General features: G+C 45.2%; 1 protein-coding gene across 2 annotated transcripts in view; it reads left to right on the top strand.

Moving 5' to 3' along the window:
* Positions 1-27,861, top strand: part of stra6 (signaling receptor and transporter of retinol STRA6) — a 230,943-nt gene that overhangs the window by 182,921 nt on the left and 20,161 nt on the right. For both annotated transcript variants that reach the window (XM_031832874.1, XM_031832875.1), the window contains 3 exons: positions 20,775-20,892; positions 22,292-22,393; positions 23,631-23,794. In XM_031832874.1, coding sequence (XP_031688734.1) covers positions 20,775-20,892; positions 22,292-22,393; positions 23,631-23,794 — 384 coding nt within the window. The remainder of the gene's footprint in view (positions 1-20,774; positions 20,893-22,291; positions 22,394-23,630; positions 23,795-27,861) is intronic.

Raw genomic sequence — 27,861 nt, 5'->3', positions numbered from 1 at the left:
CAGTGACAGACTAGTGAGCCCACCTTGGGAAATAACAAAGTAACAGTGCCAGACTCGTGAGCCCACGTTGGGAAATTGCAAAATAACAGTGCCAGACTAGTGAGCCCACGTTGGGAAATAACTAAATAACAGTGACAGACTAGTGAGCCCACGTTGGGAAATAACTAAATTACAGTGACAGACTAGTGAGCCCACGTTGGGGAAATAACAGTGACAGAATAGTGAGCCCACCTTTGGAAATAACAGTGACAGACTAGTGAGCCCACCTTGGGGAAATAACAGTGACAGACTAGTGAGCCCACCTTGGGAAATAACAGTGACAGACTAGTGAGCCCACCTTGGGAAATAACAGTGCCAGACTAGTGAGCCAACCTTGGGGAAATAACAGTGACAGGCTAGTGAGCCACCTTGGGGAAATAACAAGATAACAGCGACAGACTAGTGAGCCCACCTTGGGGAAATAACAAAATAACAATGAGAGACTAGTGAGCCCACCTTGGGAAATAACAGTGAGAGACTAGTGAGCCCACCTTGGGAATTAACAGTGACAGACTAGTGAGCCCACCTTGGGAAATAACAGTGACAGACTAGTGAGCCCACCTTGGGGAAATAACAAAATAACAGTGAGAGACTAGTGAGCCCACCTTGGGAAATAACAGTGAGAGACTAGTGAGCCCACCTTGGGGAAATAACAGTGACAGACTAGTGAGCCCACCTTGGGAAATAACAAAGTAACAGTGCCAGACTCGTGAGCCCACGTCGGGAAATTGCAAAATAACAGTGCCAGACTAGTGAGCCCACGTTGGGAAATAACTAAATAACAGTGCCAGACTAGTGAGCCCACCTTGGGGAAATAACTAAATAACAGTGCCAGACTAGTGAGCCCACCTTGGGGAAATAACTAAATAACAGTGACAGACTAGTGAGCCCACGTTGGGAAATAACTAAATAACAGTGACAGACTAGTGAGCCCACGTTGGGGAAATAACAGTGACAGGCTAGTGAGCCCACCTTGGGGAAATAACAAGATAACAGCGACAGACTAGTGAGCCCACCTTGGGGAAATAACAAAATAACAATGAGAGACTAGTGAGCCCACCTTGGGAAATAACAGTGAGAGACTAGTGAGCCCACCTTGGGAATTAACAGTGACAGACTAGTGAGCCCACCTTGGGAAATAACAGTGACAGACTAGTGAGCCCACCTTGGGGAAATAACAAAATAACAGTGAGAGACTAGTGAGCCCACCTTGGGAAATAACAGTGAGAGACTAGTGAGCCCACCTTGGGGAAATAACAGTGACAGACTAGTGAGCCCACCTTGGGAAATAACAAAGTAACAGTGCCAGACTCGTGAGCCCACGTTGGGAAATTGCAAAATAACAGTGCCAGACTAGTGAGCCCACGTTGGGAAATAACTAAATAACAGTGACAGACTAGTGAACCCACCTTGGGGAAATAACTAAATAACAGTGCCAGACTAGTGAGCTCACCTTGGGGAAATAACTAAATAACAGTGCCAGACTAGTGAGCCCACCTTGGGGAAATAACAAAGTAACAGTGCCAGACTCGTGAGCCCACGTTGGGAAATTGCAAAATAACAGTGCCAGACTAGTGAGCCCACGTTGGGAATATCTAAATAACAGTGCCAGACTAGTGAACCCACCTTGGGGAAATAACTAAATAACAGTGCCAGACTAGTGAGCCCACCTTGGGGAAATAACTAAATAACAGTGCCAGACTAGTGAGCCCACCTTGGGGAAATAACTAAATAACAGTGACAGACTAGTGAGCCCACGTTGGGAAATAACTAAATAACAGTGACAGACTCGTGAGCCCACGTTGGGAAATAACAAAATAACAGTGCCAGACTAGTGAGCCCACGTTGGGAAATAACTAAATAACAGTGACAGACTAGTGAGCCCACGTTGGGAAATAACTAAATTACAGTGACAGACCAGTGAGCCCACGTTGGGGAAATAACAGTGACAGAATAGTGAGCCCACCTTTGGAAATAACAGTGACAGACTAGTGAGCCCACCTTGGGGAAATAACAGTGACAGACTAGTGAGCCCACCTTGGGAAATAACAGTGACAGACTAGTGAGCCCACCTTGGGAAATAACAGTGCCAGACTAGTGAGCCAACCTTGGGGAAATAACAGTGACAGGCTAGTGAGCCCACCTTGGGGAAATAACAAGATAACAGCGACAGACTAGTGAGCCCACCTTGGGGAAATAAGAAAATAACAATGAGAGACTAGTGAGCCCACCTTGGGAAATAACAGTGAGAGACTAGTGAGCCCACCTTGGGAATTAACAGTGACAGACTAGTGAGCCCACCTTGGGAAATAACAGTGACAGACTAGTGAGCCCACCTTGGGGAAATAACAAAATAACAGTGACAGACTAGTGAGCCCACCTTGGGAAATAACAAAGTAACAGTGCCAGACTAGTGAGCCCACGTTGGGAAATAACTAAATAACAGTGACAGACTAGTGAGCCCACGTTGGGAAATAACAAAATAACAGTACCAGACTAGTGAGCCCACGTTGGGAAATAACAAAATAACAGTGCCAGAGTAGTGAGCCCACATTGGGAAATAACCAAATAACAGTGACAGAGTAGTGAGCCCACCTTGGGAAATAATAAAATAACAGTGCCAGACTAGTGAGCCCACGTTGGGAAATAACAAAATAACAGTGCCAGACTAGTGAGCCCACGTTGGGAAATAACAAAATAACAGTGCCAGACTAGTGAGCCCACATTGGGAAATAACAAAATAACAGTGACAGAGTAGTGAGCCCACCTTGGGAAATAATAAAATAACAGTGCCAGACTAGTGAGCCCACGTTGGGAAATAACTCAATAACAGTGACAGACTAGTGAGCCCACAGTGGGAAATAACAAAATAACAGTGAAAGACTAGTGAGCCCACGTTGGGAAATAACTAAATAACAGTGAGAGACTAGTGAGCCCACGTTGGGAAATAACTAAATTACAGTGACAGACTAGTGAGCCCACGTTGGGGAAATAACAGTGACAGGCTAGTGAGCCCACCTTGGGGAAATAACAAGATAACAGCGACAGACTAGTGAGCCCACCTTGGGGAAATAACAAAATAACAATGAGAGACTAGTGAGCCCACCTTGGGAAATAACAGTGAGAGACTAGTGAGCCCACCTTGGGAATTAACAGTGACAGACTAGTGAGCCCACCTTGGGAAATAACAGTGACAGACTAGTGAGCCCACCTTGGGGAAATAACAAAATAACAGTGAGAGACTAGTGAGCCCACCTTGGGAAATAACAGTGAGAGACTAGTGAGCCCACCTTGGGGAAATAACAGTGACAGACTAGTGAGCCCACCTTGGGAAATAACAAAGTAACAGTGCCAGACTCGTGAGCCCACGTTGGGAAATTGCAAAATAACAGTGCCAGACTAGTGAGCCCACGTTGGGAAATAACTAAATAACAGTGAGAGACTAGTGAACCCACCTTGGGGAAATAACTAAATAACAGTGCCAGACTAGTGAGCTCACCTTGGGGAAATAACTAAATAACAGTGCCAGACTAGTGAGCCCACCTTGGGGAAATAACAAAGTAACAGTGCCAGACTCGTGAGCCCACGTTGGGAAATTGCAAAATAACAGTGCCAGACTAGTGAGCCCACCTTGGGGAAATAACTAAATAACAGTGCCAGACTAGTGAGCCCACCTTGGGGAAATAACTAAATAACAGTGACAGACTAGTGAGCCCACGTTGGGAAATAACTAAATAACAGTGACAGACTCGTGAGCCCACGTTGGGAAATAACAAAATAACAGTGCCAGACTAGTGAGCCCACGTTGGGAAATAACTAAATAACAGTGACAGACTAGTGAGCCCACGTTGGGAAATAACTAAATTACAGTGACAGACTAGTGAGCCCACGTTGGGGAAATAACAGTGACAGAATAGTGAGCCCACCTTTGGAAATAACAGTGACAGACTAGTGAGCCCACCTTGGGGAAATAACAGTGACAGACTAGTGAGCCCACCTTGGGAAATAACAGTGACAGACTAGTGAGCCCACCTTGGGAAATAACAGTGCCAGACTAGTGAGCCAACCTTGGGGAAATAACAGTGACAGGCTAGTGAGCCCACCTTGGGGAAATAACAAGATAACAGCGACAGACTAGTGAGCCCACCTTGGGGAAATAACAAAATAACAATGAGAGACTAGTGAGCCCACATTGGGAAATAACAAAATAACAGTGACAGAGTAGTGAGCCCACCTTGGGAAATAATAAAATAACAGTGCCAGACTAGTGAGCCCACGTTGGGAAATAACAAAATAACAGTGCCAGACTAGTGAGCCCACGTTGGGAAATAACAAAATAACAGTGCCAGACTAGTGAGCCCACATTGGGAAATAACAAAATAACAGTGACAGAGTAGTGAGCCCACCTTGGGAAATAATAAAATAACAGTGCCAGACTAGTGAGCCCACGTTGGGAAATAACTCAATAACAGTGACAGACTAGTGAGCCCACAGTGGGAAATAACAAAATAACAGTGAAAGACTAGTGAGCCCACGTTGGGAAATAACTAAATAACAGTGAGAGACTAGTGAGCCCACGTTGGGAAATAACTAAATTACAGTGACAGACTAGTGAGCCCACGTTGGGGAAATAACAGTGACAGGCTAGTGAGCCCACCTTGGGGAAATAACAAGATAACAGCGACAGACTAGTGAGCCCACCTTGGGGAAATAACAAAATAACAATGAGAGACTAGTGAGCCCACCTTGGGAAATAACAGTGAGAGACTAGTGAGCCCACCTTGGGAATTAACAGTGACAGACTAGTGAGCCCACCTTGGGAAATAACAGTGACAGACTAGTGAGCCCACCTTGGGGAAATAACAAAATAACAGTGAGAGACTAGTGAGCCCACCTTGGGAAATAACAGTGAGAGACTAGTGAGCCCACCTTGGGGAAATAACAGTGACAGACTAGTGAGCCCACCTTGGGAAATAACAAAGTAACAGTGCCAGACTCGTGAGCCCACGTTGGGAAATTGCAAAATAACAGTGCCAGACTAGTGAGCCCACGTTGGGAAATAACTAAATAACAGTGACAGACTAGTGAACCCACCTTGGGGAAATAACTAAATAACAGTGCCAGACTAGTGAGCTCACCTTGGGGAAATAACTAAATAACAGTGCCAGACTAGTGAGCCCACCTTGGGGAAATAACAAAGTAACAGTGCCAGACTCGTGAGCCCACGTTGGGAAATTGCAAAATAACAGTGCCAGACTAGTGAGCCCACGTTGGGAATATCTAAATAACAGTGCCAGACTAGTGAACCCACCTTGGGGAAATAACTAAATAACAGTGCCAGACTAGTGAGCCCACCTTGGGGAAATAACTAAATAACAGTGCCAGACTAGTGAGCCCACCTTGGGGAAATAACTAAATAACAGTGACAGACTAGTGAGCCCACGTTGGGAAATAACTAAATAACAGTGACAGACTCGTGAGCCCACGTTGGGAAATAACAAAATAACAGTGCCAGACTAGTGAGCCCACGTTGGGAAATAACTAAATAACAGTGACAGACTAGTGAGCCCACGTTGGGAAATAACTAAATTACAGTGACAGACTAGTGAGCCCACGTTGGGGAAATAACAGTGACAGAATAGTGAGCCCACCTTGGGAAATAACAGTGACAGACTAGTGAGCCCACCTTGGGAAATAACAGTGCCAGACTAGTGAGCCAACCTTGGGGAAATAACAGTGACAGGCTAGTGAGCCCACCTTGGGGAAATAACAAGATAACAGCGACAGACTAGTGAGCCCACCTTGGGGAAATAACAAAATAACAATGAGAGACTAGTGAGCCCACCTTGGGAAATAACAGTGAGAGACTAGTGAGCCCACCTTGGGAATTAACAGTGACAGACTAGTGAGCCCACCTTGGGAAATAACAGTGACAGACTAGTGAGCCCACCTTGGGGAAATAACAAAATAACAGTGAGAGACTAGTGAGCCCACCTTGGGAAATAACAGTGAGAGACTAGTGAGCCCACCTTGGGGAAATAACAGTGACAGACTAGTGAGCCCACCTTGGGAAATAACAAAGTAACAGTGCCAGACTCGTGAGCCCACGTTGGGAAATTGCAAAATAACAGTGCCAGACTAGTGAGCCCACGTTGGGAAATAACTAAATAACAGTGACAGACTAGTGAGCCCACGTTGGGAAATAACTAAATTACAGTGACAGACTAGTGAGCCCACGTTGGGGAAATAACAGTGACAGAATAGTGAGCCCACCTTTGGAAATAACAGTGACAGACTAGTGAGCCCACCTTGGGGAAATAACAGTGACAGACTAGTGAGCCCACCTTGGGAAATAACAGTGACAGACTAGTGAGCCCACCTTGGGAAATAACAGTGCCAGACTAGTGAGCCAACCTTGGGGAAATAACAGTGACAGGCTAGTGAGCCCACCTTGGGGAAATAACAAGATAACAGCGACAGACTAGTGAGCCCACCTTGGGGAAATAACAAAATAACAATGAGAGACTAGTGAGCCCACCTTGGGAAATAACAGTGAGAGACTAGTGAGCCCACCTTGGGAATTAACAGTGACAGACTAGTGAGCCCACCTTGGGAAATAACAGTGACAGACTAGTGAGCCCACCTTGGGGAAATAACAAAATAACAGTGAGAGACTAGTGAGCCCACCTTGGGAAATAACAGTGAGAGACTAGTGAGCCCACCTTGGGGAAATAACAGTGACAGACTAGTGAGCCCACCTTGGGAAATAACAAAGTAACAGTGCCAGACTCGTGAGCCCACGTCGGGAAATTGCAAAATAACAGTGCCAGACTAGTGAGCCCACGTTGGGAAATAACTAAATAACAGTGCCAGACTAGTGAGCCCACCTTGGGGAAATAACTAAATAACAGTGCCAGACTAGTGAGCCCACCTTGGGGAAATAACTAAATAACAGTGACAGACTAGTGAGCCCACGTTGGGAAATAACTAAATAACAGTGACAGACTAGTGAGCCCACGTTGGGAAATAACTAAATAACAGTGACAGACTAGTGAGCCCACCTTGGGGAAATATCTGAATAACAGTGACAGACTAGTGAGCCCACCTTGGGAAATAACTAAATAACAGTGCCAGACTAGTGGGCCAACCTTGGGAAATAACTAAATAACAGTGACAGACTAGTGAGCCCACCTTGGGAAATAACTAAATAACAGTGCCAGACTAGTGGGCCATCCTTGGGAAATAACGGTGACAGACTATTGGGCCCACCTTGGGGAAATAACAGTGACAGACTAGTGAGCCCACCTTGGGGAAATAACAAAATAACAGTGACAGACTAGTGAGCCCACCTTGGGGAAATAACAAAATAACAGTGACAGACTAGTCGGCCAACCTTGGGAAATAACTAAATAACAGTGACAGACTAGTGAGCCCACCTTGGGAAATAACTAAATAACAGTGCCAGACTAGTGGGCCATCCTTGGGAAATAACGGTGACAGACTATTGGGCCCACCTTGGGGAAATAACAGTGACAGACTAGTGAGCCCACCTTGGGGAAATAACAAAATAACAGTGACAGACTAGTCGGCCAACCTTGGGAAATAACTAAATAACAGTGACAGACTAGTGGGCCCACCTTGGGAAATGACTAAATAACAGTGACAGACTAGTGGGCCCACCTTGGGAAATAACTAAATAACAGTGCCAGACTAGTGGGCCATCCTTGGGAAATAACGGTGACAGACTATTGGGCCCACCTTGGGGAAATAACAGTGACAGACTAGTGAGCCCACCTTGGGGAAATAACAAAATAACAGTGACAGACTAGTCGGCCAACCTTGGGAAATAACTAAATAACAGTGACAGACTAGTGGGCCCACCTTGGGAAATGACTAAATAACAGTGAGAGACTGGTGAGCCCACCTTGGGGAAATAACAGTGACAGACTAGTGAGCCCACCTTGGGGAAATAACAGTGACAGAATAGTGAGCCCACCTTTGGAAATAAAAGTGACAGACTAGTGAGCCCACCTTGTGGAAATAACAGTGCCAGACTAGTGAGCCCACATTGGGAAATAACAAAATAACAGTGCCAGACTAGTGAGCCCACATTGGGAAATAACAAAATAACAGTGCCAGACTAGTGAGCCCACGTTGGGAAATAACAAAATAACAGTGACAGACTAGTGAGCTCACCTTGGGAAATAACAAAATAACAGTGCCAGACTAGTGAGCCCACGTTGGGAAATAACAAAATAACAGTGACAGACTAGTGAGCCCACCTTGGGAAATAACAAAGTAACAGTGACAGACTAGTGAGCCCAAAGTGGGAAATAACAAAATAACAGTGCCAGACTAGTGAGCCCACGTTGGGAAATATCTAAATAACAGTGCCAGACTAGTGAACCCACCTTGGGGAAATAACTAAATAACAGTGCCAGACTAGTGAGCCCACCTTGGGGAAATAACTAAATAACAGTGACAGACTAGTGAGCCCACGTTGGGAAATAACTAAATAACAGTGACAGACTCGTGAGCCCACGTTGGGAAATAATACAATAACAGTGCCAGACTAGTGAGCCCACGTTGGGAAATAACTCAATAACAGTGACAGACTAGTGAGCCCACAGTGGGAAATAACAAAATAACAGTGAAAGACTAGTGAGCCCACGTTGGGAAATAACTAAATAACAGTGAGAGACTAGTGAGCCCACGTTGGGAAATAACTAAATTACAGTGACAGACTAGTGAGCCCACGTTGGGGAAATAACAGTGACAGGCTAGTGAGCCCACCTTGGGGAAATAACAAGATAACAGCGACAGACTAGTGAGCCCACCTTGGGGAAATAACAAAATAACAATGAGAGACTAGTGAGCCCACCTTGGGAAATAACAGTGAGAGACTAGTGAGCCCACCTTGGGAATTAACAGTGACAGACTAGTGAGCCCACCTTGGGAAATAACAGTGACAGACTAGTGAGCCCACCTTGGGGAAATAACAAAATAACAGTGAGAGACTAGTGAGCCCACCTTGGGAAATAACAGTGAGAGACTAGTGAGCCCACCTTGGGGAAATAACAGTGACAGACTAGTGAGCCCACCTTGGGAAATAACAAAGTAACAGTGCCAGACTCGTGAGCCCACGTTGGGAAATTGCAAAATAACAGTGCCAGACTAGTGAGCCCACGTTGGGAAATAACTAAATAACAGTGAGAGACTAGTGAACCCACCTTGGGGAAATAACTAAATAACAGTGCCAGACTAGTGAGCTCACCTTGGGGAAATAACTAAATAACAGTGCCAGACTAGTGAGCCCACCTTGGGGAAATAACAAAGTAACAGTGCCAGACTCGTGAGCCCACGTTGGGAAATTGCAAAATAACAGTGCCAGACTAGTGAGCCCACCTTGGGGAAATAACTAAATAACAGTGCCAGACTAGTGAGCCCACCTTGGGGAAATAACTAAATAACAGTGACAGACTAGTGAGCCCACGTTGGGAAATAACTAAATAACAGTGACAGACTCGTGAGCCCACGTTGGGAAATAACAAAATAACAGTGCCAGACTAGTGAGCCCACGTTGGGAAATAACTAAATAACAGTGACAGACTAGTGAGCCCACGTTGGGAAATAACTAAATTACAGTGACAGACTAGTGAGCCCACGTTGGGGAAATAACAGTGACAGAATAGTGAGCCCACCTTTGGAAATAACAGTGACAGACTAGTGAGCCCACCTTGGGGAAATAACAGTGACAGACTAGTGAGCCCACCTTGGGAAATAACAGTGACAGACTAGTGAGCCCACCTTGGGAAATAACAGTGCCAGACTAGTGAGCCAACCTTGGGGAAATAACAGTGACAGGCTAGTGAGCCCACCTTGGGGAAATAACAAGATAACAGCGACAGACTAGTGAGCCCACCTTGGGGAAATAACAAAATAACAATGAGAGACTAGTGAGCCCACATTGGGAAATAACAAAATAACAGTGACAGAGTAGTGAGCCCACCTTGGGAAATAATAAAATAACAGTGCCAGACTAGTGAGCCCACGTTGGGAAATAACAAAATAACAGTGCCAGACTAGTGAGCCCACGTTGGGAAATAACAAAATAACAGTGCCAGACTAGTGAGCCCACATTGGGAAATAACAAAATAACAGTGACAGAGTAGTGAGCCCACCTTGGGAAATAATAAAATAACAGTGCCAGACTAGTGAGCCCACGTTGGGAAATAACTCAATAACAGTGACAGACTAGTGAGCCCACAGTGGGAAATAACAAAATAACAGTGAAAGACTAGTGAGCCCACGTTGGGAAATAACTAAATAACAGTGAGAGACTAGTGAGCCCACGTTGGGAAATAACTAAATTACAGTGACAGACTAGTGAGCCCACGTTGGGGAAATAACAGTGACAGGCTAGTGAGCCCACCTTGGGGAAATAACAAGATAACAGCGACAGACTAGTGAGCCCACCTTGGGGAAATAACAAAATAACAATGAGAGACTAGTGAGCCCACCTTGGGAAATAACAGTGAGAGACTAGTGAGCCCACCTTGGGAATTAACAGTGACAGACTAGTGAGCCCACCTTGGGAAATAACAGTGACAGACTAGTGAGCCCACCTTGGGGAAATAACAAAATAACAGTGAGAGACTAGTGAGCCCACCTTGGGAAATAACAGTGAGAGACTAGTGAGCCCACCTTGGGGAAATAACAGTGACAGACTAGTGAGCCCACCTTGGGAAATAACAAAGTAACAGTGCCAGACTCGTGAGCCCACGTTGGGAAATTGCAAAATAACAGTGCCAGACTAGTGAGCCCACGTTGGGAAATAACTAAATAACAGTGACAGACTAGTGAACCCACCTTGGGGAAATAACTAAATAACAGTGCCAGACTAGTGAGCTCACCTTGGGGAAATAACTAAATAACAGTGCCAGACTAGTGAGCCCACCTTGGGGAAATAACAAAGTAACAGTGCCAGACTCGTGAGCCCACGTTGGGAAATTGCAAAATAACAGTGCCAGACTAGTGAGCCCACGTTGGGAATATCTAAATAACAGTGCCAGACTAGTGAACCCACCTTGGGGAAATAACTAAATAACAGTGCCAGACTAGTGAGCCCACCTTGGGGAAATAACTAAATAACAGTGCCAGACTAGTGAGCCCACCTTGGGGAAATAACTAAATAACAGTGACAGACTAGTGAGCCCACGTTGGGAAATAACTAAATAACAGTGACAGACTCGTGAGCCCACGTTGGGAAATAACAAAATAACAGTGCCAGACTAGTGAGCCCACGTTGGGAAATAACTAAATAACAGTGACAGACTAGTGAGCCCACGTTGGGAAATAACTAAATTACAGTGACAGACTAGTGAGCCCACGTTGGGGAAATAACAGTGACAGAATAGTGAGCCCACCTTTGGAAATAACAGTGACAGACTAGTGAGCCCACCTTGGGGAAATAACAGTGACAGACTAGTGAGCCCACCTTGGGAAATAACAGTGACAGACTAGTGAGCCCACCTTGGGAAATAACAGTGCCAGACTAGTGAGCCAACCTTGGGGAAATAACAGTGACAGGCTAGTGAGCCCACCTTGGGGAAATAACAAGATAACAGCGACAGACTAGTGAGCCCACCTTGGGGAAATAACAAAATAACAATGAGAGACTAGTGAGCCCACATTGGGAAATAACAAAATAACAGTGACAGAGTAGTGAGCCCACCTTGGGAAATAATAAAATAACAGTGCCAGACTAGTGAGCCCACGTTGGGAAATAACAAAATAACAGTGCCAGACTAGTGAGCCCACGTTGGGAAATAACAAAATAACAGTGCCAGACTAGTGAGCCCACATTGGGAAATAACAAAATAACAGTGACAGAGTAGTGAGCCCACCTTGGGAAATAATAAAATAACAGTGCCAGACTAGTGAGCCCACGTTGGGAAATAACTCAATAACAGTGACAGACTAGTGAGCCCACAGTGGGAAATAACAAAATAACAGTGAAAGACTAGTGAGCCCACGTTGGGAAATAACTAAATAACAGTGAGAGACTAGTGAGCCCACGTTGGGAAATAACTAAATTACAGTGACAGACTAGTGAGCCCACGTTGGGGAAATAACAGTGACAGGCTAGTGAGCCCACCTTGGGGAAATAACAAGATAACAGCGACAGACTAGTGAGCCCACCTTGGGGAAATAACAAAATAACAATGAGAGACTAGTGAGCCCACCTTGGGAAATAACAGTGAGAGACTAGTGAGCCCACCTTGGGAATTAACAGTGACAGACTAGTGAGCCCACCTTGGGAAATAACAGTGACAGACTAGTGAGCCCACCTTGGGGAAATAACAAAATAACAGTGAGAGACTAGTGAGCCCACCTTGGGAAATAACAGTGAGAGACTAGTGAGCCCACCTTGGGGAAATAACAGTGACAGACTAGTGAGCCCACCTTGGGAAATAACAAAGTAACAGTGCCAGACTCGTGAGCCCACGTTGGGAAATTGCAAAATAACAGTGCCAGACTAGTGAGCCCACGTTGGGAAATAACTAAATAACAGTGACAGACTAGTGAACCCACCTTGGGGAAATAACTAAATAACAGTGCCAGACTAGTGAGCTCACCTTGGGGAAATAACTAAATAACAGTGCCAGACTAGTGAGCCCACCTTGGGGAAATAACAAAGTAACAGTGCCAGACTCGTGAGCCCACGTTGGGAAATTGCAAAATAACAGTGCCAGACTAGTGAGCCCACGTTGGGAATATCTAAATAACAGTGCCAGACTAGTGAACCCACCTTGGGGAAATAACTAAATAACAGTGCCAGACTAGTGAGCCCACCTTGGGGAAATAACTAAATAACAGTGCCAGACTAGTGAGCCCACCTTGGGGAAATAACTAAATAACAGTGACAGACTAGTGAGCCCACGTTGGGAAATAACTAAATAACAGTGACAGACTCGTGAGCCCACGTTGGGAAATAACAAAATAACAGTGCCAGACTAGTGAGCCCACGTTGGGAAATAACTAAATAACAGTGACAGACTAGTGAGCCCACGTTGGGAAATAACTAAATTACAGTGACAGACTAGTGAGCCCACGTTGGGGAAATAACAGTGACAGAATAGTGAGCCCACCTTTGGAAATAACAGTGACAGACTAGTGAGCCCACCTTGGGGAAATAACAGTGACAGACTAGTGAGCCCACCTTGGGAAATAACAGTGACAGACTAGTGAGCCCACCTTGGGAAATAACAGTGCCAGACTAGTGAGCCAACCTTGGGGAAATAACAGTGACAGGCTAGTGAGCCCACCTTGGGGAAATAACAAGATAACAGCGACAGACTAGTGAGCCCACCTTGGGGAAATAACAAAATAACAATGAGAGACTAGTGAGCCCACCTTGGGAAATAACAGTGAGAGACTAGTGAGCCCACCTTGGGAATTAACAGTGACAGACTAGTGAGCCCACCTTGGGAAATAACAGTGACAGACTAGTGAGCCCACCTTGGGGAAATAACAAAATAACAGTGAGAGACTAGTGAGCCCACCTTGGGAAATAACAGTGAGAGACTAGTGAGCCCACCTTGGGGAAATAACAGTGACAGACTAGTGAGCCCACCTTGGGAAATAACAAAGTAACAGTGCCAGACTCGTGAGCCCACGTTGGGAAATTGCAAAATAACAGTGCCAGACTAGTGAGCCCACGTTGGGAAATAACTAAATAACAGTGACAGACTAGTGAGCCCACGTTGGGAAATAACTAAATTACAGTGACAGACTAGTGAGCCCACGTTGGGGAAATAACAGTGACAGAATAGTGAGCCCACCTTTGGAAATAACAGTGACAGACTAGTGAGCCCACCTTGGGGAAATAACAGTGACAGACTAGTGAGCCCACCTTGGGAAATAACAGTGACAGACTAGTGAGCCCACCTTGGGAAATAACAGTGCCAGACTAGTGAGCCAACCTTGGGGAAATAACAGTGACAGGCTAGTGAGCCCACCTTGGGGAAATAACAAGATAACAGCGACAGACTAGTGAGCCCACCTTGGGGAAATAACAAAATAACAATGAGAGACTAGTGAGCCCACCTTGGGAAATAACAGTGAGAGACTAGTGAGCCCACCTTGGGAATTAACAGTGACAGACTAGTGAGCCCACCTTGGGAAATAACAGTGACAGACTAGTGAGCCCACCTTGGGGAAATAACAAAATAACAGTGAGAGACTAGTGAGCCCACCTTGGGAAATAACAGTGAGAGACTAGTGAGCCCACCTTGGGGAAATAACAGTGACAGACTAGTGAGCCCACCTTGGGAAATAACAAAGTAACAGTGCCAGACTCGTGAGCCCACGTCGGGAAATTGCAAAATAACAGTGCCAGACTAGTGAGCCCACGTTGGGAAATAACTAAATAACAGTGCCAGACTAGTGAGCCCACCTTGGGGAAATAACTAAATAACAGTGCCAGACTAGTGAGCCCACCTTGGGGAAATAACTAAATAACAGTGACAGACTAGTGAGCCCACGTTGGGAAATAACTAAATAACAGTGACAGACTAGTGAGCCCACGTTGGGAAATAACTAAATAACAGTGACAGACTAGTGAGCCCACCTTGGGGAAATATCTGAATAACAGTGACAGACTAGTGAGCCCACCTTGGGAAATAACTAAATAACAGTGCCAGACTAGTGGGCCAACCTTGGGAAATAACTAAATAACAGTGACAGACTAGTGAGCCCACCTTGGGAAATAACTAAATAACAGTGCCAGACTAGTGGGCCATCCTTGGGAAATAACGGTGACAGACTATTGGGCCCACCTTGGGGAAATAACAGTGACAGACTAGTGAGCCCACCTTGGGGAAATAACAAAATAACAGTGACAGACTAGTGAGCCCACCTTGGGGAAATAACAAAATAACAGTGACAGACTAGTCGGCCAACCTTGGGAAATAACTAAATAACAGTGACAGACTAGTGAGCCCACCTTGGGAAATAACTAAATAACAGTGCCAGACTAGTGGGCCATCCTTGGGAAATAACGGTGACAGACTATTGGGCCCACCTTGGGGAAATAACAGTGACAGACTAGTGAGCCCACCTTGGGGAAATAACAAAATAACAGTGACAGACTAGTCGGCCAACCTTGGGAAATAACTAAATAACAGTGACAGACTAGTGGGCCCACCTTGGGAAATGACTAAATAACAGTGACAGACTAGTGGGCCCACCTTGGGAAATAACTAAATAACAGTGCCAGACTAGTGGGCCATCCTTGGGAAATAACGGTGACTGACTATTGGGCCCACCTTGGGGAAATAACAGTGACAGACTAGTGAGCCCACCTTGGGGAAATAACAAAATAACAGTGACAGACTAGTCGGCCAACCTTGGGAAATAACTAAATAACAGTGACAGACTAGTGGGCCCACCTTGGGAAATGACTAAATAACAGTGAGAGACTGGTGAGCCCACCTTGGGGAAATAACAGTGACAGACTAGTGAGCCCACCTTGGGGAAATAACAGTGACAGAATAGTGAGCCCACCTTTGGAAATAAAAGTGACAGACTAGTGAGCCCACCTTGTGGAAATAACAGTGCCAGACTAGTGAGCCCACATTGGGAAATAACAAAATAACAGTGCCAGACTAGTGAGCCCACATTGGGAAATAACAAAATAACAGTGCCAGACTAGTGAGCCCACGTTGGGAAATAACAAAATAACAGTGACAGACTAGTGAGCTCACCTTGGGAAATAACAAAATAACAGTGCCAGACTAGTGAGCCCACGTTGGGAAATAACAAAATAACAGTGACAGACTAGTGAGCCCACCTTGGGAAATAACAAAGTAACAGTGACAGACTAGTGAGCCCAAAGTGGGAAATAACAAAATAACAGTGCCAGACTAGTGAGCCCACGTTGGGAAATATCTAAATAACAGTGCCAGACTAGTGAACCCACCTTGGGGAAATAACTAAATAACAGTGCCAGACTAGTGAGCCCACCTTGGGGAAATAACTAAATAACAGTGACAGACTAGTGAGCCCACGTTGGGAAATAACTAAATAACAGTGACAGACTCGTGAGCCCACGTTGGGAAATAACAAAATAACAGTGCCAGACTAGTGAGCCCACGTTGGGAAATAACAAAATAACAGTGACAGACTAGTGAGCCCACGTTGGGAAATAACTAAATTACAGTGACAGACTAGTGAGCCCACGTTGGGGAAATAACAGTGACAGAATAGTGAGCCCACCTTTGGAAATAACAGTGACAGACTAGTGAGCCCACCTTGGGGAAATAACAGTGACAGACTAGTGAGCCCACCTTGGGAAATAACAGTGACAGACTAGTGAGCCCACCTTGGGAAATAACAGTGCCAGACTAGTGAGCCAACCTTGGGGAAATAACAGTGACAGGCTAGTGAGCCCACCTTGGGGAAATAACAAAATAACAGCGACAGACTAGTGAGCCCACCTTGGGGAAATAAGAAAATAACAATGAGAGACTAGTGAGCCCACCTTGGGAAATAACAGTGAGAGGCTAGTGAGCCCACCTTGGGAATTAACAGTGACAGACTAGTGAGCCCACCTTGGGAAATAACAGTGACAGACTAGTGAGCCCACCTTGGGGAAATAACAAAATAACAGTGAGAGACTAGTGAGCCCACCTTGGGAAATAACAGTGAGAGACTAGTGAGCCCACCTTGGGGAAATAACAGTGACAGACTAGTGAGCCCACCTTGGGAAATAACAAAGTAACAGTGCCAGACTCGTGAGCCCACGTTGGGAAATAGCAAAATAACAGTGCCAGACTAGTGAGCCCACGTTGGGAAATAACTAAATAACAGTGCCAGACTAGTGAGCCCACCTTGGGGAAATAACTAAATAACAGTGCCAGACTAGTGAGCCCACCTTGGGGAAATAACTAAATAACAGTGACAGACTAGTGAGCCCACGTTGGGAAATAACTAAATAACAGTGACAGACTAGTGAGCCCACGTTGGGGAAATAACAAAATAACAGTGCCAGACTAGTGAGCCCACCTTGGGGAAATAACTAAATAACAGTGCCAGACTAGTGAGCCCACCTTGGGGAAATAACTAAATAACAGTGCCAGACTAGTGAGCCCACCTTGGGGAAATAACTAAATAACAGTGCCAGACTAGTGAGCCCACCTTGGGGAAATAACTAAATAACAGTGACAGACTAGTGAGCCCACTTTGGGAAATAACTAAATAACAGTGACAGACTCGTGAGCCCACGTTGGGAAATAACAAAATAACAGTGCCAGACTAGTGAGCCCACGTTGGGAAATATCTAAATAACAGTGCCAGATTAGTGAACCCACCTTGGGGAAATAACAAAATAACAGTGCCAGACTAGTGAGCCCACCTTGGGGAAATAACAAAATAACAGTGCCAGACTAGTGAGCCCACCTTGGGGAAATAACTAAATAACAGTGCCAGACTAGTGAGCCCACCTTGGGGAAATAACTAAATAACAGTGCCAGACTAGTGAGCCCACCTTGGGGAAATAACTAAATAACAGTGACAGACTAGTGAGCCCACGTTGGGAAATAACTAAATAACAGTAACAGACTAGTGGGCCAACCTTGGGAAATAACTAAATAACAGTGACAGACTAGTGAGCCCACCTTGGGAAATAACTAAATAACAGTGCCAGACGAGTGGGCCATCCTTGGGAAATAACGGTGACAGACTATTGGGCCCACCTTGGGGAAATAACAGTGACAGACTAGTGAGCCCACCTTGGGGAAATAACAAAATAACAGTGACAGACTAGTGAGCCCACCTTGGGGAAATAACAAAATAACAGTGACAGACTAGTCGGCCAACCTTGGGAAATAACTAAATAACAGTGACAGACTAGTGGGCCCACCTTGGGAAATGACTAAATAACAGTGAGAGACTGGTGAGCCCACCTTGGGGAAATAACAGTGACAGACTAGTGAGCCCACCTTGGGGAAATAACAGTGCCAGACTAGTGAGCCCACCTTGGGAAATAACAAAGTAACAGTGACAGACTAGTGAGCCCACAGTGGGAAATAACAAAATAACAGTGACAGACTAGTGAGCCCACGTTGGGAAATAACTAAATAACAGTGACAGACTAGTGAGCCCACGTTGGGAAATAACTAAATAACAGTGACAGACTCGTGAGCCCACGTTGGGAAATAAGACAATAACATTGCCAGACTAGTGAACCCACGTTGGGAATATCTAAATAACAGTGCCAGACTAGTGAACCCACCTTGGGGAAATAACAGAATAACAGTGCCAGACTAGTGAGCCCACCTTGTGGAAATAACTAAATAACAGTGCCAGACTAGTGAGCCCACCTTGGGGAAATAACTAAATAACAGTGACAGACTAGTGAGCCCACGTTGGGAAATAACTAAATAACAGTGACAGACTAGTGAGCCCACGTTGGGAAATAACTAAATAACAGTGACAGACTAGTGAGCCCACGTTGGGAAATAACTAAATAACAGTGACAGACTCGTGAGTCCACGTTGGGAAATAACAAAATAACAGTGCCAGACTAGTGAGCCCACGTTGGGAAATATCTAAATAACAGTGCCAGACTAGTGAACCCACCTTGGGGAAATAACAAAATAACAGTGCCAGACTAGTGAGCCCACCTTGGGGAAATAACTAAATAACAGTGCCAGACTAGTGAGCCCACCTTGGGGAAATAACTAAATAACAGTGACAGACTAGTGAGCCCACGTTGGGAAATAACTAAATAACAGTGACAGACTAGTGAGCCCACGTTGGGAAATAACTAAATAACAGTGACAGACTAGTGAGCCCACGTTGGGGAAATAACAGTGACAGAATAGTGAGCCCACCTTGGGGAAATAACAGTGACAGACTAGTGAGCCAACCTTGGGGAAATAACAGTGGCAGGCTAGTGAGCCCACCTTGGGGAAATAACAAAATAACAGTGAGAGACTAGTGAGCCCACCTTGGGGAAATAACAAAATAACAGTGAGAGACTAGTGAGCCCACCTTGGGGAAATAACAAAATAACAGTGAGAGACTAGTGAGCCCACCTTGGGAAATAACAGTGAGAGACTAGTGAGCCCACCTTGGGAAATAACAAAATAACAGTGAGAGACTAGTGAGCCCACCTTGGGAAATAACAGTGAGAGACTAGTGAGCCCACCTTGGGAAATAATAGTGACAGACTAGTGAGCCCACCTTGGGGAAATAACAAAATAACAGTGAGAGACTAGTGAGCCCACCTTGGGAAATAACAGTGAGAGACTAGTGAGCCCACCTTGGGGAAATAACAGTGACAGACTAGTGAGCCCACCTTGGGGAAATAACAAAATAACAGTGACAGACTAGTGAGCCCACCTTGGGGAAATAACAAAATAACAGTGACAGACTAGTGGGCCAACCTTGGGAAATAACTAAATAATAGTGACAGACTAGTGAGCCCACCTTGGGAAATAACTAAATAACAGTGAGAGACTAGTGAGCCCACCTTGGGGAAATAACAGTGACAGACTAGTGAGCCCACCTTGGGAAACAACCGTAGACCACTTGTAACCACGCCAGCCCAGGACCTCCACATCCGACATCTTCACCTGTGGGATCATCTGAGACCAGCCACCTGGACAGCTGAATAATCTGTGGGTTTGCACAACCGCAGACCTTCTGCACAAACTGATAGAAACTATTTCAGTGAAGCTCATCTGCGTTTTTGTTGTCCTCACCAGTCAATCACATTATTGTTACCGTGGTGACAGGGGGGAAAACAAGAGACATAAACCAATAGCAGTGCAGAGAGACAGGGTGGTAACCAATCACATTGCTCTTGACCTGACTGTAGTTCAGCGTCATGACCAAGTTCAGTGGGGAAATGCTCACCTTCAATGGTCACTGGCATGCTGGAGAAGTGTGCTCTTCATGGATGAAACTGTACCTGGCAGATTGCAGACAGTGTGTATTGCGCCGTGTGGGCGAGATGTTTGTTGATGTCAACGTTGTGAACAGAGTGCCTCACGGAGCCGGTGGGGTTATGGTATGGGCAGGCAGAAGCTACGGACAACGAACACAATTGCATTTTATCAATGGCAATTTTAGTGCACAGAGATAGCGTGACGAGATCCTTTTGGCCCATTGTCGGGCCATTCATCTGCCGCCATCACCTCATGTTTCAGCATGATAATGCACAGCCCCATGGCGCAAAGGATCTGTACACAATTCCTGGAAACTGAAAATCTCCCAGTTTTTTCCGAACTTGCGAGTTCGGAGAAAAGCGTTCAAATTCTGTCTCCTCCGAGATCCTTCATTTTGTGATCACATTCTGTCTTCACTGAGATCCCAAGGGCTCCCGAGTAGCGCAGCGGTCTAAGGCACTGCATCTAAGTTCTAGAGGTGTCATTACAGACACCCTGGTTCGATTCCAGGCTGTATCACAACCAGCCGTGATTGGGAGTTAGATAGGGAGGCACACAATTTAACACACCCAGTGTCGTCCGGGTTTGGCCGGTGTAGACCGCTATTGTAAATAAGAACTTGTTCTTCACTGACTTGCCAAGTTAAATAAACATTTTAAATCCTTCATTTCAGGGTCACATTCTGTCTTCACTGACATCCTTCATTTTAATGTTACATTCTGTCTTCACCTGTGGGGTTGTACTGCGTATTGGGTATAAAATGCTTAAACATCTCTCCAGGTATGCTGATCCAGACCATAGTGTTCTTCCTGTGTCTGCTGATCGCTGTGTTCCTCATCATCATCCCCATCTTCCACGGACAGAACCTCATGCTCTTCAAGGTCCTGGGGAACATGTGGTGAGTCCATAGACACTGTAGACGAACCTCATGCTCTTCAAGGTCCTGGGGAACACGTGATGAGTCCACAGACACTGTGGACAGAACCTCATGCTCTTCACGGTCCTGTGGAACACATGGTAAATCCACAGACACTATAGAGAACCTCATGTTCTTCACGGTCCTGTGGAACACATGGTAAATCCACAGCCACTATAGACAGAACCCCATGTTCTTCAAGGTTCTGGGGAACATGAAACAGAACCTCATGCTCTTCAAGGTCCTGGGAAACACGTAATGAGTCCACAGACACTATAGACAGAACCTCATGCTCTTCAAGGCCCTGGGGAACATGTGGTGAGTGGCGCTTCTCAGAGACTATACCCTACATTTCCCAATGGCACTACATGATGAAACGCTTAAGTACTGCTTACGAATGGGTTATGTATGGATTATGTATGGTTTATGTAATGTATGGATTATGTATGGGTTATGTATGGATTATGCATGGATTATGTATGGATTATGTATGGGTTATGTATGGATTATGTATGGATTATGTATGGGTTATCCACGGGTTATGTATGGGTTATGTATGGATAATCTATGGATAATGTATGGATAATCTATGGGTTATGTTTGGATAATGTGTGGATAATGTGTGGATAATGTGTGGATAATGTGTGGATAATGTATGGGTTATCTATGGGTTATGTATGGGTTATGTATGTGCTATGTATGGATTATGTATGGATTATGTATGGGTTATGTATGGAGTATGAATGGATTATGAATGGATTATGTATGGGTTAGGTTTGGATTATGTTTGGATTATGTTTGGGTTATCTATGGGTTATCATGGGTTATCTATGGGTTATCTATGGGTCATCTATGGGTTATGTTTGGATAATGTATGGGTTATGTTTGGGTTATGTATGGGTTATGTTTAGAACATGTTTGGATAATGTATGGATAATGTATGGGTTATGTATGGGTTATGTTTGGATTATGTTTGGGTTATGTATGGGTTATGTATGGGTTATGTATGGATAATGTATGGGTTATGTATGGGTTATGCGCGGGTAATGTATGGGTTATGTATGGATAATCTATGGATAATGTATGGATAATCTATGGGTTATGTTTGGATAATGTGTGGATAATGTGTGGATAATGTGGATAATGTATGGGTTATGTTTGGTTATGTATGGGTTATGTATGGGTTATGTTTGGATTATGTATGGATAATGTATGGATTATGTATGGGTTATGTTTGGTTATGTATGGGTTATGTATGGGTTATGTATGGTTTATGTTTGGATTATGTTTGGATTATGTATGGATAATGTATGGGTTATGTATGGGTTATAATGTGGTTACCTTTCAAATATAATGTATCCCCTTCACTTCCTCTCCTCAGGCCGTTCTGGTTGATGCTGTTCTCAGTTGTAGTGGTCCAACATGTCACCACCAGGTTCTGCTTCATTAAGAAGTCTGCAGGGACACGGGACCTCCACAACAGGTATGTACACTAGTGTGTTCTGTAGATTGACTGTGTTGTTAGGTATGATCTGGTCTCTCATTCTAGTTCTAGGATGTATCGTAGGTAGATAGGTTGTACGTTCTCTCAAATAACTGACATAGTTACCCTGATCTCGCGAACTTACATGAATGTTTCGTTGCTTGTGCGGCCTATCAGTTAAATGTGATCATCATGTTCAGATGGACATTAGTTTGTTATTGGTGCCAGGTGTAGACATTAGTTTCTTATTGGTGCCAGGTGTAGACATTAGTTTGTTATTGGTGCCAGGTGCAGACATTAGTTTCTTATTGGTGCCAGGTGTAGACATTAGTTTCTTATTGGTGCCAGGTGTAGACATTAGTTTGTTATTGGTGCCAGGTGTAGACATTAGCTTGTTATTGGTGCCAGGTGTAGACATTAGTTTCTTATTGGTGCCAGGTGTAGACAGGGTAGACATTAGTTTGTTATTGGTTCCAGGTGTAGACATTAGTTTGTTATTGGTGCCAGGTGTAGACATTAGTTTGTTATTGGTGCCAGGTGTAGACATTAGTTTCGTATTGGTGCCAGGTGTAGACAGGGTAGACATTAGTTTGTTATTGGTTCCAGGTGTAGACATTAGTTTCTTATTGGTGCCAGGTGTAGACATTAGCTTGTTATTGGTGCCAGGCTAGACATTAGTTTATTATTGGTGCCAGGTATAGACAGGGTAGACATTAGTTTGTTATTGGTTCCAGGTGTAGACATTAGTTTCTTATTGGTGCCAGGTGTAGACAGGGTAGACATTAGTTTGTTATTGGTTCCAGGTGTAGACATTAGTTTCTTATTGGTGCCAGGCTAGACATTAGTTTCTTATTGGTGCCAGGTGTAGACATTAGTTTGTTATTGGTGCCAGGTGTAGACATTAGTTTGTTATTGGTGCCAGGTGTAGACAGGGTAGACATTAGTTTGTTATTGGTTCCAGGTGTAGACATTAGTTTCTTATTGGTGCCAGGCTAGACATTAGTTTCTTATTGGTGCCAGGTGTAGACATTAGTTTCTTATTGGTGCCAAGTGTAGACATTAGTTTGTTATTGGTGCCAGGCTGGACATTAGTTTCTTATTGGTGCCAGGTGTAGACATTAGTTTGTTATTGGTTCCAGGCTAGACATTAGTTTGTTATTGGTGCCAGGCTAGACATTAGTTTCTTATTGGTGCCAGGTACAGATAGGTTAGATTGTTGACTGTGTTTCTCTCCTAGGGGTAGTCTCTTCCTGCTGACCTACCTGTTGTTCCCGGTCAATGTTCTGATTGGTGTGGTGCTGGGGGTGTGGCGGCTGGTCATCACGGCCCTGTTCAATATCGTCCACCTGGGGCGCATGGACATCAGCCTCCTCAACCGCAATGTAGAGGCCTTTGACCCCGGTGAGTCACTGGGACCCTTTGTGTTTATCTGGAGTTCACACAGGTGATCTAAACCATGTCCGGAAACAATCTCGGTCCCTGTCCAATCCTCTCAGATCTCCTACCCTCTAGTCTGGACGTGTCCCTGTCCAATCCTCTCAGATCTCCTACCCCCTGGACTGGACTTGTACCTGTCCAATCCTCTCAGATCTCCTACCCCCTGGTCTGGACGTGTCCCTGTCCAATCCTCTCAGATCTCCTACCCCCTGGTCTGGACTTGTACCTGTCCAATCCTCTCAGAGCTCTACATGGGGAAAGGGGCTAGGGGTTGTTTCTGGACAGAGCCTATTTAACTACTGCATCTACATTCCTACTACTACATTCCATTTCATTTCAGAAAGCCATTCTCGCAACTTGTTAGGATGTTTGGTACTACATTTATGGAATACTATATGAATCCCATAAATTGACATGGCCAATTTGAATCCAATCAATTAGCTTACCTTCTCAGTGATCAAATTATATTTCAACAAAATGTTTCAGGAATTCGTATCGGTTTCTCACTGCAGAAACTATTTCAGAACATTCTGAGCTGGTGGGTTTTGAAATCCACTTTCTTGTGCTGTCTGAGGTGGAATGACTCCAACCTCTTACAATTTCTCTGTAATTGAGCCTAACCCTGTAAGGTTAGTGTTTTAATGTGTGCAACCACTAATAACCACAGGAGGTTGGTGGCAGATTCAGTGGAGGAGGACTGGTTCGTGGTAATGCCTGGAGCGGAATAGGTGGAACGGTATCAAGTACATCAAACACATGGTTTCCATGGTTTCCAGGTGTTTGATGCCGTTCCATTGGCTCCGTTCTGGCCTTTATTCTGAGCCGTCCTCCGCTCAGCAGCTTCCTGTGTTCACAGCAGTCCACTAAAGGCATGGATAGATTTCACCACTTAGTGTTACAATTCTCTAAAGAGAAGACATTGGATCTAGTTTCAGACACACAATTATATTATTTGAACCAATATGTAGGCTAATGGCAAGAAGTCATTTTCTCCCAGTTATTTTCACCTTTTGAAATGGTATGTATTCCCCCCCCCCCTCTCCCCCCCCCCCCCCCCCTCTCCACCCCCCCCCCCCCCCCCCCCTGATGATACTCTCACCATAGTGTTAAGTAAAATGGACCAATTTACTCTGAATAAATGAATAAATGCATTTATAGAGTTCCCACTTTGAGGACAGAAATAGGGGTGTATCCCAAATGGCACCCTATTCCCGTAATAGTGACCAGGGCCCATCCCGTGGTTTTCTCCTCCACTTCACCATGCTGCAAGCAGAAACCTTATATCCGGACTCTCTAGTCTGTTAGACCGTTATCCCTATGCTTTGCCACAGCATTGTGATTGCAGTCCAATCTCAGAAATTGCTGCAGTTATGAGACGTCCCAAATAGCACACTATTTCTGATAGGGCTCTGGTCCAAAGTAGTGCACTACATAGGGAATAGGGTTCTATAGGGTTCTGGTCCAAAGTAGTGCACCACATAGGGAATAGGGTTCTATAGGGTTCTGGTCCAAAGTAGTGCACTATATAGGGAATAGGGTGCCATTAGGGACTCAGACCCAGTATTCAGTCCCCTTGACTTCTTCCACATATTGCTACATTAAAGCCTTATTCTAAAATGGATTAAATAAAACAAATTCGTCATCAATCTACAAATAATACCCCATGATGACATCACAATACCCCATAATGACATCACAATACCCCATGATGACATCACAATACCCCATAATGACATCACAATACCCCATAATGACATCACAATACCCCATGATGACATCACAATACCCCATAATGACATCACAATACCCCATGATGACAAGGTGAAAACAGGTTTTTAGATAATTTAGTTAATGTATTAAAAGTCAAAAACAGAAATGCCTTATATTCAGACCCTTTGCTATGGGACTCGAAACTGAGCTCAGATGCATACTGTTTCCATTGATCATCCTTGAGATGTTTCTACAACTAGATTGGAGTACACCTGTGATAAATTCAATTGATTGGACATGATTTGGAAAGGCACACATCTGTTTATGTAAGGTACCACAGTTGACAGTGCATGCCAGAGCAAAAACCAAGCCATGAGGTGGAAGGAATTGTCTGAAGAGCTCTGAGACAGGATTGTGTCGAGGCACAGATCTGGGGAAAGGAGCCATAAAATGTCTGCAGCATTGAAGGTCCACAAAAAAACAGTGGCCTCCATCGTTCTTCAATGGAAGAAGTTCGGAACCACAAAGACTCTTCCTAGAGTTGGCCGCCCTGCAAAACTGAGCAATCGGGGGAGATGGGCCTTGGTCAGGGAGGTGACCAAGAACCCGATGGTCACTCTGACAGTGCTTCAGAGTTCCTCTTTGGAGATGGGAGAACCTTCCAGAAGGACAACAATCTCTGCAGCACTCCACCAATTAGGCATTTATGATAGAAGGCACATGACAGCCCACTTGGAGTTTGCCAAAAGGCAGCTAAAGAACTCTCAGACGATGAGAAGCAAGATTCTCTGATCTGATGAAACCAAGATTGAACTCTTTAGCCTGAATGCCAAGTGTCACGTCTGGAGGAAACCTGGCACCATCTATACGGTGAAGCATAGTGGTGGCAGCATCATGCTGTGGGGATGTTTTTCAGCGGCAGGGACTGGGAGACTAGTCAGGATCAACTCAAACACAAAGTCAGTTTGGACACACCTACTCATTCCAGGGTTTTTATTTATTTTGACTATTTTCTACATTGTAGAATAATAGTGAATACATCAACATTATGATATAACACAAATGGAACCATGTAGTAACCAAAAAAGTGTTACTATTTTTATGTTATTTTACCAGGTAAGTTGACTGAGAACACATTCTCATTTTGAGCAACAACCTGGGGAATAGTTACAGGGGAGAGAAATGAGCCAATTGTATGCTGGGGATGATTAGGTGACCATGATGGTCAGATTTAGGAATTTAGCCAGGACCCCTTTACTCTAACCACAGAGAGTCAGGACACCCCTACTCTGACCACAGAGAGTCAGGACACCCCTACTCTAACCACAGAGAGTCAGGACACCAGGGTTAACACCCCTACTCTGACCACAGAGAGTCAGGACACCAGGGTTAACACCCCTACTCTGACCACAGAGAGACAGGACACCAGGGTTAACACCCCTACTCTGACCACAGAGAGTCAGGACACCAGAGTTAACACCCCTACTCTGACCACAGAGAGTCAGGACACCAGGGTTAACACCACTACTCTGACCACAGAGAGTCAGGACACCCCTACTCTGACCACAGAGAGTCAGGACACCCCTACTCCAACCACAGAGAGTCAGGACACCAGGGTTAACACCCCTACTCTGACCACAGAGAGTCAGGACACCCCTACTCTGACCACAGAGAGTCAGGACACCTTTACTCTAACCACAGAGAGTCAGGACACCCCTACTCTGACCACAGAGAGTCGGGACACCCCTACTCTGACCACAGAGAGTCAGGACACCAGGGTTAACACCCCTACTCTGACCACAGAGAGTCAGGACACCAGGGTTAAAACCCCTACTCTGACCACAGAGAGTCAAGACACCCCTGCTCTGACCACAGAGAGTCAGGACACCAGAGTTAACACCCCTACTCTGACCACAGAGAGTCAGGACACCCCTACTCTGACCACAGAGAGTCAGGACACCAGGGTTAACACCCCTACTCTGACCACAGAGAGTCAGGACACCAGGGTTAACACCCCTACTCTGACCACAGAGAGTCAGGACACCCCTACTCTGACCACAGAGAGTCAGGACACCAGGGTTAGCACCCCTACTCTGACCACAGAGAGTCAGGACACCAGGGTTAAAACCCCTACTCTGACCACAGAGAGTCAAGACACCCCTACTCTGACCACAGAGAGTCAGGACAACAGGGTTAACACCCCTACTCTGACCACAGAGAGTCAGGACACCCCTACTCTGACCACAGAGAGTCAGGACACCAGGGTTAACACCCCTACTCTGACCACAGAGAGTCAGGACACCAGGGTTAACACCCCTACT

This window comes from Oncorhynchus kisutch, linkage group LG10 (genome assembly GCF_002021735.2).
Source record: "Oncorhynchus kisutch isolate 150728-3 linkage group LG10, Okis_V2, whole genome shotgun sequence".
Classification (NCBI taxonomy): domain Eukaryota; kingdom Metazoa; phylum Chordata; class Actinopteri; order Salmoniformes; family Salmonidae; genus Oncorhynchus; species Oncorhynchus kisutch.
Note: the sequence above shows the minus strand (reverse complement) of the source record. Positions and strands in the feature narration are given on the sequence as shown.